A 12614-nucleotide genomic window follows, 5' to 3' on the forward strand; every position below is an offset into this window, starting at 1 on the left:
GAAATTAAGTGTTAACGAGCAGTTGGACAGGTGTACCTAATAAAGTGGCCGGTGAGTGTATATATATATATATACTGTGTATCCTCTAGCACAATATGGATGCACAATTTGGCTATTTATAACTGCTTTATGTGACAATTTGGTATGGTTAAAATCAACAAATAATCGTGATAATTAATCGTGATCTCATTATTGATCAAAATAATCATGATTAGCAATTTGGCCATAATCGTGCAGCCCTACATTTTTGACATGCGCTTTTCAGGATTTTCTTGTTGTTATTCTGTCTCCCACTGTTCAAATCTACCAATTACAATTATAGGCTGATCATTTCGTTGTCAGTGGGAAAATCAGGGAATCAAATACTTTTTTTCCCCTCACTGTAGATAGATAGATAGATAGATAGATAGATAGATAGATAGACAGATATCCAACAGCAACAAGTCATATCCAAAAGCAAGTGACTTCAATTAGATATTACAATGCTGCAACTCATCCTATTTTGACTCTTCAACCCCACACCTTCTGCCAGCTAGGCTTTTACGCATCCCTAGACACACCATTGCTCAGCAACCCCACCCGCCCAGCCAAGCACTCACCCACTGAGCCCTCTCAGCTCACCTCAGCTGACCTGGTCTGCCTGCACGCTCAGTCCTCTCAATAGCTCTGCTGGAGTGACCTGCTTAGATAAAATCAGCTAAAAAAGCTTCAGTCAACCAATCCCCTTCTCCTGCTATGGTAACCTGTTCAGACATTGTATCTGATGACGCACATTAGCACAAATAAGAGATGACATCTATACTGAGGTTGATGTTTTCATAATTAAACTGGAGGGCAGGCAAAGGTGAGGAAAATAAAATAATAAATATTGCCTGTAATGCCGGGCACCATGGTAACCTTAAACAGTATATCAAAGTGAGGTTTCTGCAGTAGAATAGGTGTGAGGGAGACGAGGGGCTGAACACATTTTATTTAGTTCAGTTAGGTTTATAGACATTCAGTGAATTTGTTTTTAATTTTGTCAATGAATTACAGAGGAAAAACCGCAGAATATCATATTGTATTAATTTCAATGCAACAAGATAGCATTTTCAAATTCAATCTTTTAATTCCCACCAGTCTGTGTGTCAGAGAGGATGTAGTTCTGCTGAGTGGGTGAATTATCATAATGTATTCCGAAGAAAAGGCATGGAGAGGGAACACAGAGATCATTGGGACTTTCTCGATGTCTGGCTCCCCAGGCATTTGACATCGGACACCAACGTCTTTGTGAAAATATAATCTCCTCCTATGAAATTATGTGAAATACTGGACCATAAAATCAGTTTCATGCCTGTTATAAAATCTTAAAATGCTTGGTGAGGCATTCATATAATTGGTCATTAACCTCCACAAGCCCTCCAGAAGCACCATTGTCCTTGCTAACTCCCACTGGTTTTGTCTAATACCAATATTTCACGTTGACATTGGCCAAATATCCTACATTCTACGCACAAAACCACCACTGTCGCCTTGCATATTATAGGAGAAAAGTCGGTGCGTATTTCTCCCTAGTACAAAAACATACCGCCCTGTTCTTTCTGCTCGTTGATAAAATTAACAAGGGGAATGTTTCCCAGATACAAAGTTATAAAATTGCAAATGACTTTGCCTTGAGTTATTCCAAGAAAGTATGAACTTTGATGAAAGCAGATTTTTTGGGGGAAGATGTCTTTTGTTCTACTCTGGCAACAGGAACACCGCTGTGCTCGAACCCCTGACAAAACAAGTGGGCGGATGTGACTCCTATCATCAGTGCAAGGGTATAAATCAAAGAACACACTGCAGGTCTTTGTAACAGCTATATCTGCTTCAAAATGACTCATAAGGCTAACTAGATTCCATGGCAACTTGTTCTCTGACCCTTGAAATGCAGTTGCGACACATTGTAACAGTTATCTTCCTGCAGCATGCGACCTCTTGGCCAGTGTGGGAGACATCAGAGGCAATAAAATCCACCATATATCACTGGCTGACCATGTCTAGGCTAGTGTCTGTTACAAGGATGAGGAAGTAACGACTTGGGTTAAGGGACTGGGCCAGAGCAAAGGGACCATGCCTCAACTATATCAATGAGGTTTGCACAGACTTACATTTGTATAAAGGCAATGCCAATATTTATGTTCAGAAATCTAGATTTAAATTGAAATAGTTTGGAAAGTTACTTGTACATCTTTTATGTTCAGCAAGCATTTGTATTTAGTTAGGTTAAACAATTATGTCTATCACCTTTTTTTCAACAGTTTCACATAATCCAGAGATGAGACCATAGTAGAAACTAGAAAAGGCTATCTGAAGAAAATATAAATACGCTTGCTTACGCTGGAAATCACAGGTGCAAACACTACAAAAAGTTACAATATAATATTAAAATATCTTGAAATGTTAATTGTTAGCATCAGAAAGGTTGCATGGGAGTTGCTGTTTCAGTTGAAGCACTGACGGGGATTTAAGTGTGTTTTGAAGTGCGTTTGGAAGTGTAATCGTTGAAAGCATTTACGTTTTTAGTTTCAAGTTTATTCCCTGTAGACAGTTGAATCGACAGTTTGTATGCAGGGACTGCAGGTGAACCAACATTTGAAGCACAAGCCCTAAAGCAGTTGAACTGTAAACGATGAAAGCAGGTAACATTTTAGCTGAAGTGGAGTGGAGATAGTTTAAGCACACCGTAATAAGGAGTGACAGCAGTTGAAATCTCAGGTGGAGTGTTTTCATTTTGCAGTCGAAGAGCGAATATTAATAACCTTTAATTGTCTGGTAAAATGTTTGAGAACTGCAATGACACTTTACCTTTGGAACGCATTGCTAAGGACAGGCTGTGACAGTGAGTTTGTACGAAGCGCCTAAAAGAGTGTTTGCCCTTCAAACAAAGCATTTAACATTCTTCACTCCCAATCCCGTTCTATTATGCCAAAAACTGGCTTTGTTAGAACTAACACACAGGCAATGTGACATAAAGTGCACAAGAGATAGATCTCCAAAAATTGAAGGTGACACTCTGAATTGGTCGTCATTAAGGTAAGATTGTTCTTGTTCTCTAGTGGGAGAGTTTAAGGCGGCTTACTTCTATAGGAGACAATTTTCACAGTAAATCCCTCCTATTACCTTCCCCTCTCCTGAATAACTTAGTTGCCCTTGATAACACAAGCCTGGGACCATATCCCCACTTTCCCTCCATTGCTGACCAATTTTAGCAGGTATAGGTTGATTTGTGAAGGGGGTTGGTGAGCAGAAGTGTACCTTTTGTCTCTTCCGGAGAGTGAAGTTCTTCCACAGGAGCAGAGTGAACTGCGTCAGGAGACCCATTACGGCTTATCCTGGCAATATCCTGCCAAAGCGTCGCTATGGCAACTGGCCCACTTAATAAACCCTGGAGGGAATAAAAGGCAGAGTTTGGTTTTAATACAGAGGAGCAATGCATCTTGGGGGAGTGCCACTAATCATTCACTTCCCCCGGCCTTGGGGCTTACGGTGCAGCACCTGTTCGAAGAATTATTATCACCTACACTCAGCAAATCTCAGGACTGGTCACACGTGGAGGTTGTGCAGTTTTCATCTACAGTATGAGAATCTTTATTAAATACCATGTGGTTGTTTTAGTTAATGTACTGCCTATAAAACTATTGGGTCAAAACCCAAATCTCTTTTCTTTTTTCTCCCAAAGGGGGAGGAGGCTATGTAAACTGGGTGTCATTAAACATCACTGTGCTACACATTCTGTCAATTGTTTGTTTTTTTGATGTAAGACTTCATGGACAACTGCTTTACTTTTCATGTGGATAAAAGATTGCTGTTAAATATTTTATTGCAGGTTTTACAAGCCACAGAACACGGATTACACAGATAATAAACAAATAGATCTGCAGTGGCATTTTTACACGGCAACATCAAGTATGACCTTTTTAAACCTCCACAACAACTGACAAAAGTCTCTGCTTTGACTACAGTTCATTCAATGGCCCAGCCTTTTATAACTAACAACGCTAACAATGTTAGTTGCTTTTAAATCCAATTAAGAGTTTTACCAAATTACAGTTGCCATTTTAAAAGATATTTTCTCTGTAAACAGAATAAAATGTAATAAAATACAGGCAGTTGGGAGTAGTTGGGTCTACAATCCATTGCAACACAAACAGTTTGACATACATAACACACACACACTGAATACTCTATATGCAAATATAAATTTGTAATATATCAAAAGATACATTTGAATATAAGGGAGGACTTCACTGATTTTTTTCAATTGGTTCAATTATTACTTGCCAACAAATACATTATTTGCTTTATCATTAACTTACAATTATATTTAATGCATGTGAATACTGTATTTTAGATATATATACATATATATATATCAATATCTCACATTTATACACAGTATTTTTTTCATTGCTTGTTGTGGAGTGAAAGTTACATGTAAGAGCATGTGTAGGAGTACAAGTGTATACAATGCAAGGATAGCTTTTAACTCTTAAAGACATTCAAAAAATACTTTCAAAGAATATAATGTTATTATTTAATGACCAAGGTGGGTTACCTAACTGTGGTTCATGTTGCAGAGCACTTCAGCTGATGTACTGTGGAGACTTTTAAGATTAGAGGATGTGTTCTAGAGGGGTCATGTGGGGCTGGGGATTTTAGCCCAAGGGTAGTCCTGACAAATGTGCTACCTTTTACTGCTCCATTTCCTCTTTCTGTACAGGTTCCATTTTCCCTCAGTGTGTTTACATTATTTACTGCTACTTCATGGATGTTTTATTTACTGTCATGGGAAAGCTGAGACCACCTCGCCTACAAATGGCAAAATAAGCGCTCTAATGGATGCTCAAGGCAATTCAATAATCTATTACAGAATTTTTGTAAGATATAACCGAGGAAGCATGCACTTTGCTGAACACATTGTTGGTATTGGCAATGCTAATTTGTACTTTTGTATAGGCCAACTGCATTACGTATGTTGTTTAGATATCAAATTCCACGTTTTTTTCCCCATTTACCAGAGATTGCAGTAGGTTGAATGTACTGTCAATACATCACCTCCACCCCAGCAGTTTTTCTTGTACTAAATGTATTAACACTCAACTCCATCAAATGATCGTATAATTGAGTATGTGCTGCATTGCTTTGCCCAGCTTTCAAGCCTTGTCTTTTGAAACATGTTATTCGCAAGTGAAGGACTGCTTGGTAACACCTCCACTCTGAATTCACGTCAAGCATGAAGGGTAAACAACAACTCCAAGGAAATATTCAACCAATACGTCAAAAGTGCGTGTGCGTGAGCTCTGTTGGTATCTGAGAAAAGAGATGAGTCTGAGATGTATGTGTGTGTGTGTGTGTACGCTTTTTCAATTCCACATCTAAAGAACAGATAACAGGTAACAAGAGAGGGTATTATTGGGATTTGCATTGCAGCCGCAGTATTACAACATAACACAATGAACAGAGTACCCCAGAGAACAAAAACCATACACTGTGAAGAGTGTTTCCAGATCAACGTTTTAATCTACGACTAGGAGCACAAAGAATAATTGAAGTAGGTTCATTCCGACACTTTTTGGACTTGTTTTTCACAAGAGTGTGGCCATTAGCTGGCATCAGCTTTTCACAATATCATTAATTCCAAAGAAAGCCCCCCCCAAGATAGGAGCAAGGAAGAGAGAAATAGAGAGAATAAAGGAGGGCAGAGTGTGCCTGTGACATCAGTTAGAAGGGGGCCGCTATAGCCTTCTGAAGTGTAGAATGGTCCCTGTGTCTTTTTTCTCCATCTATCTCTACCTCTATCACACGCTGCTGTACCATCACACAACACCAGAAAGGCATTCTGTACTCTGATAAAGGAGGTTTAAGGATATACATATGGTAATGTTTTAATTACAGGTAATACATTGTAACAAAGTTATTGTTTTACAAGAGAGCACATTTTTAGCAGATTGACTGGCTGTACAACTTAGTCACCAGCATGAGCTGATCATGCAGCTTTAGTTCATTGTTAACAACAATAACAATAATCTGAACTGATTCAATGTTAAAATAAGAAAAATTAGCCTTAACGGGGGTAGTCTGAATTATAGAGTATGATAGCTTGCAAACCTACCTTACAATGTTTTTCAATGATAAAAATTAAAAAAAATTTAAAAAACTGCTGTCTGTAGCTATCGAAACGTATGAAAACTGTTGCACAGCAGTTTACTATAGCCCACTGTCACTTTGCTTTTAATTGCAACAGAAATTACATAAATGTAGTAAACAGAGTTTTAAAAACGCAAATGCAAAGATATAATGGAAATATTTTTATTTATATAGGAAGGCGATATGAATTCATTCAATGAATGAATTCTAACAGTGACCCAGTTTCATGGCTAAATCAAATATCTAAATGTTTATATACACTTCTCTCTCCATCAATTCTTAAAGAAATGTGGCTTGGGTGACCTCTAGCTCACCCAGAGTGTGCGCCCCATGTAGGCTAGGCCTTGGCAGCGGCCGGGTTCGAATGCGACCCGTGGCCCTTTGCTGCATGTCGTCCCTCCTCTCTTTACCCTTTCCTGTCAACTAAAAGGTCATAAAAAGCCAAATAAAATTATAAAAAAAAAAAAAAAAGTGGCCAAGTGCACAGCTTCCATTTATTGCATTGTGAGTTTGAGCATAACAGACCCACTGGCCCTAGGTAGTCAAGCTGCACATTTCTCCAGCACTGACGTCTCTAGTTCAAGAATGGTGATGTAACTATTTGTTTGGCACAATACAATGTCTTATCATGACATTTGTATTGGAGAGGCAGCTGCAACGATGGTGACACATGGTGTCCCTCTGCTACAGTATGTTGACCAATGCGACATCTCATTATGTGAATGTGAGTACTGAAAAAAACATTGTGCTGAATATTGTAAAGTAATGTTTTTAGTTTATTTTATATGTTAATAAAGCATATTCTAATGTCTGACTATACCTCTGGTTTCTTCCGTCTTCAGTCAGGATGCACTTGTGACAAATATCCATCCAAATGGAAAAATGTATCATAATCACTTTTTTGTCATATTACCCATCCCTAATCTGCACATCAACAGCCAGTAGGAGCTGCAAGGTCTCGGTCACTGTGTAGACCCTGACACTGAATTCACAGCAATATACTGTGAAATCCTTCTGGAATACAATGCTTTGTTTTGGAAGAAGTTCATCTCATATTTGTCTCAATTGTGCCCAACTTAAATATTTATAATTTTAAAAATATTTTAATTTCATTATCAGTGTCCACATCAATAAATCAAGAAACACACATTAAAAGCTGTAATAAAAATATAATATTACACACCTATTTATATACCTGCTACACTCACACATAGACCTAAGTATTGACAACAACACACTTGGTGGATCCACATGATGCGTTAGGTCCACCCCTTCTCCGCACAGTTGCTAGGAGCTCAAGGAGAACACGGAGGGTTAAAAAACACGATGGATTCTTCAGAAGAGTTAATTATCTTGTAATTGTTTAGTCCTCTTGCGCTTGTCCTTTCTGAGCTGTGAAGTATAACGCATCCCACAAGCTTCAGCGCTTGAAAGTCACCACACGGCACCATTTTGTCAACCTAGCCATACTGAGAAATACAAAGAGTTTTGTGGTGTCTAACACCAGTGTGCAGCAACATTACACCCCCCCCCCCCAATCCCTGACACTTGGTGCACTTGTGTTAGTTTTAAGGGTAACAAATACATTATTCAATTTTTTTTATAGCACGAGTAAAAAGTGAGTGTGATATTTGCCTTTAAAACTGTTTAATTGCTTTCTTATTAGGTATATCACAACCCCTTTAATGAGTAGACTAATCAGGTTGGTTGAAAACAGCTGGTTTGTGATTCACTTCCTAAACACTTTCTTTTAACAGCCCTTTAAAAAAGCCCATACTTAGTAGATAACATGTGTATGCCACATACTGTATTGAAGCCCAAACCCCCCCAAAAAAGGTAGGTAGTGGCAAACAGTATCTAGAATTAGCATTGCTAAAAGGTAACTTGTTACAATTACAATTCTGTCTCTAATTCAAACTTTTTGCACCCAATCCCTTTAATAATAGAGACTTTAAGCTGTGATATTGGAGTCTGTCAAATGATATTGCTGATATTAAGTCAGACATTACAGGTAATTAGTTTTAAGAGAAGTAATATACCTCAGCTCTGGTAACTGTGCATCATGTGGCAACCTGTCAATCAATTTGAGCAGCTAATTACTCATTCATTAGAAACAAATGAAAACGATAAATAAAAAAGATATGATGCATGTTAGCACTTAATGAATCATTATGAGATGTCATTCAAGAAGAAATTATCTTGCACACACAGTATAAGGTACAAAAGTTGGCACTACCTCTTTACAACTTTTTACATCAGTCTAGGCTCAGTGTCAATCATTAGCATTGGAGTAAAGTTGCTCAGCATGGGCTAAAGTTCACCATCCTCCCCCTTGTGACTCAGCAAACAAGCTGGTGGAATATGAGCATGTACAAAATTCATGATATGTAGTCAACTATAACGAAACGCTAACAATTGGGAACTTCGTGTTCTCCTGTCAATGTGAAATGTTTCCACTGAAATCATTTAATTCCGTCTTACCTTCTTTATTTCTATTTTAAAAGCAGACGGCCTGGAGGCCAGTTTAACTTCAAATAAGACAAGCAGTTCTCACGGCACTATATTTGATCCACTACTGACAAGACAGACGGAGGAAAATAGAGACGAGTGTACAGAGACCCAGGCCTGAGCAAGCCTCAGGAGTAGAGAGCAAGCTCCGATAACAAAAACAACAACAACAGAAGCGAGGCAACATCACAGGAGGTTTCAATACAAAACATGTGTCCTGTTAGAGAAAACAACCTACCTCCAAGCAGTTAGGTTCTCACCCATCAGCACATCTTAGGGACTAAAAATGGATCTGATCAGTTTTAACTGCTGGCTCTTATGAGACATGCAAAAAAAGCCACACTTTTATCATCTCTTTTCCTCTCTCTCCCTCACACACACACTCACCCTGCCTAGCTCTAATGTCACCACCCTCTTTTACCCTAGAGTCATAAAGTATGCAAATGACCTCTGGTGCGTCGTAGTCACAGTAATACCACAGCCAGGAAGCAAACAGGTGGCGTACATTGCACAGCATGTTCCCTTAAGCTTAGCCCTGTAGCAGAGCACATGTGTCTGCTACTTGTAGTCTTGTCTGAGTCACCTGATGAGGCGAGGAGGGCGAACAGGAGCATTGCTCTACATTTCGCTGGCCTTGTTTTTGCATTCATGGGCTGTATAAGTCTCCCAGGGTCTCCTACATTCCATTTTGGAATGTAGTCACCTGTTGGCTTAGTACAAATTATTCATGAGCTAATTAGTCCTTTTTTCTTTTATGTAAGGCAAGCGTCAGTGGAAGAGGTTCAAAGACATGATGGGATCATGGGAAGTGTATTTATTTACAGTGAGACAGAGCCAAGCTGAAGATGGTGGTGGTGTTGTTGATGATTAACGGAACGCGTCATGTGGGGAACCAGCTAAGTGCAGTGACTGTTGGGTTTTATAGCAACTATATAATTTGGTAACAAGTGGGCTAAGAGTTTATTATGCTAGGTGATAAAGAATAATACCAAAGCTGCACAGTAAAGACATAATTATGCAGATCAGATGGGTGTTTAGACAGGGAAAAAGGGAGGCCTCACACTGGATATTTCTGAGTTCATTAGTAGTAAAAAAAAAAAAAAAAGAGCTTTCAAACCAAAGCTAAAAAGGGCTATAACAAAGTTCTGCAATTCATTATTCCCAATTAAAAAACATTTTTTATTAGAATTCCATGAGAAAATAACTTTTTAAATATCAATTGAAGTTTTGACATTTTACTGAACAAGATTTGAAAATACCAGCCAGATCTTGAAATAACAGTAAAGTGTGCCAATCAATGACTCTAAAAGTACGTCAATTTTTGTCATAATTGAGATCAACTCTCTCCACACTCTTACAAACTTCAAGAGAAAACTTTTTTTCCCCCTTACTAATCAGTGAAGGGTTACCGTGACTTGTTCATGAGGTGTGGGCTCGTACTCTCAATTAGTTACACACCTTCACACGCATCGAACCTAGCTGAAACCTCAACTGCCTAAAAGTAATTGCTTCGACTAATGAAGTGCCTGCTGCTCGACGGTGTTAGCATGGTGGAGTACACCTGCTGTTCCCAGGTCAGTAAACCCTGTATTAGTCTAGCCATACTAATGAAAACAAGGTGCACATTTTCAACAGCACTACCTTGTAATTTGTTTCTTAAGGAACAAATGATAATGGGAACACAACCTGAACCTGGCAAGAAGGAGCACAGACTGAGCTGGATGAGCATACAGTAGAGTAAAGCAAATTAGTGATAAAGTTATGATGAAAGCAAACATTCACTGCAGAAACTAATGAATTGAATGGTTTCCATCTCTGACTAGCTCAACATCAGTACAACATTTACTGTCTTCAGGACGTCTGTGCAGAATAGTGGGCACATGATTTTATTATTCTGAAGAGGACATATGATATGCATGATACTGGATCAAGTATTCCTGTAGACTAGATGCATAGCAAAATGACCCGAGACATTTGGAGAACTCTCTTTATACTCTTGACACAAAAAAGTGAGATTAGTAAAATTAGGCAGAAAAGTTGTCTCACACCAGCTTGTTCTCCATTGTACTTTACTCACCATTTCAATCCTTAAACAGCACTGTTTGCTGTGTAGTAAAAATACTCCTAACCACGCACGCTAGCCGAAGGACTAACAAGCATATTTGCAATCCTTGCTGGGGAAGACCTGGAAAGTTTACTGACAGTGCATCAAAGTTTAAGATGGCACTATTACTGGGTTAGACCCTTGTGTGCTTGCAATTCAATCTATGAAAGAAAAAAACAAAAAAATTATTAATGAACACCGATGAATACCCAAGCAAGGACAATCAATATGCCAGGCTGCTTACTGAGAGCAAGCCATATTGAGTACATCTCCCAGAGAGTCCGGTTTCTTTCTGCTCTTACTTTCTACAAGTTCTTTCTCCCTGTTGATGAGGTGAGAAGTATCACAGGTGCTTGTTAACCATGTTCATCCAGACGGACTGGACAGCTGATGGACACTGGGCAGGGATAAACATTCAACAGTACTATACGGGTCACAGCCGGCATTTCGGCTTTCGATTTTGTTATGTCTTCTTCTGAGCAGGTGAAGAGTTGTTCTAGGGAAAGGAAACCCAACAAAAGTTAAAAGAAAAAAAAAATAACAGCCCTCCTGGACAGATGTTGTTGCCTTTTCCTGACTGTTGGCCATGGCAAAAATTGTGTTTGTTTTGATTTCAGCCAGCACAGCCCACACAGACTGTGCAGAGGCAGAACACTTTTTATTGTTAAACTTATGCGGTCTATTTTGACATCGCCGCTGTGTTGACTGCAGTGGGAACATGGTGTGAGGAAAACAACACCTTGAAATTTGGACTCACAAGGCCATCTGTTTCAAGCAGAACTGTTCCATTTCGTCTTTGACATTTCTATTAGATTCCAAAGATAAGTTTGGTAAATTGTTTTGATAAGATATGAGGAAAAATAAATGCATAATATTCAACATTCAAGGTTGATCAAGATGGGAATACCAGTATGAGATGCCGTTACTTGCTTAGAACATTTTATTATTTATTTAGAATATTGGACACTCCACAAAATATAAAAACAGCTCCATTTAGCACTCTCAGATACCAAAATTTGGCACTGTTTAATTCAACATGATTCAGTCCTCGGTAGTACCGATGTAATACAGTCTGTGTTCAAAAAAGTACCAGTTCATCACCCAACCCTATCCTCTCAGCACTAGTTTCTCCTGCCGGTTCGTCTGATTATCTAGACAACGGAAAATAATCAGCTGGTGAATCCATGTGTTTTGGAGGAAACATGGTTGCAGAAGCCCTCCCAGGAACAACAGTGGGTGTTAGCAACAACACTGGCCCTACTTAATAAAAAATAAATAAAAAAAGGTAAACAATTTGATTTTTTTGTTCTTTACATGAGGAATGCCCATTACAAATGGGCTAGTAATCCACACCTGCCGCCCCACTGGCATACAGAACCGCAGAAACAACAGTGACAGCATGTTGATGGGGCCAAAATCAGCAATGGCATCATCTGGAGTGGTTGGTGCTGCTCCATCAGCTTAGATAGCTGGACCACTCACTTGTTGGTGAAGATTTTCATCTGACTGAAAGGTTGTTAACAAGCCTTTTGGGATCCTGGGTGCAATTCTGACTAAATCTGAGTGTGTTATCAGTAGCTGTGTTGGATGATGTTGACATGTGTTACACAGATGGCCTTGACACCTACACTGACTTGAGCAAGTCTGTTTTAGGATACATTTTAAATTGATGAAGCACATTCCGTCTCTTGCTCAGTAACCCTACAATTTGATGCCTTTGGTGAAATACCAAAGTGGTTCATGTTTTTCAAGGATAACGAATTAAAAAATCCCCAAGGACACATTTCCAATTCATATTTCAATATATATTTTTCTGACTGTGTTTTTGTCA

The 12614-nt window shown here is 38.9% G+C and overlaps 1 protein-coding gene across 7 annotated transcripts in view; it reads right to left on the reverse strand.

The window, feature by feature from the left end:
* Nucleotides 1–12614, reverse strand: part of LOC117934569 (phospholipid-transporting ATPase ABCA1-like) — a 186270-nt gene that overhangs the window by 140470 nt on the left and 33186 nt on the right. For 5 of the 7 annotated variants that reach the window (XM_034856324.1, XM_034856322.1, XM_034856318.1 and 2 more), the window contains exons 1-2: nucleotides 8918–9086; nucleotides 3280–3409 (exon numbers count right to left, since the gene is read on the reverse strand). In XM_034856324.1, the coding sequence (XP_034712215.1) occupies nucleotides 3280–3345 (66 nt within the window). In that variant the 5' untranslated portion in view covers nucleotides 3346–3409; nucleotides 8918–9086. Of the gene's footprint in view, nucleotides 1–3279; nucleotides 3410–8917; nucleotides 9087–12614 lie in introns of those variants that run through there. The other 2 variants (XM_034856320.1, XM_034856319.1) reach the window with 1 other exon arrangement.

This window comes from Etheostoma cragini, chromosome 19 (assembly GCF_013103735.1).
Source record: "Etheostoma cragini isolate CJK2018 chromosome 19, CSU_Ecrag_1.0, whole genome shotgun sequence".
In the NCBI taxonomy this organism is placed as follows: domain Eukaryota; kingdom Metazoa; phylum Chordata; class Actinopteri; order Perciformes; family Percidae; genus Etheostoma; species Etheostoma cragini.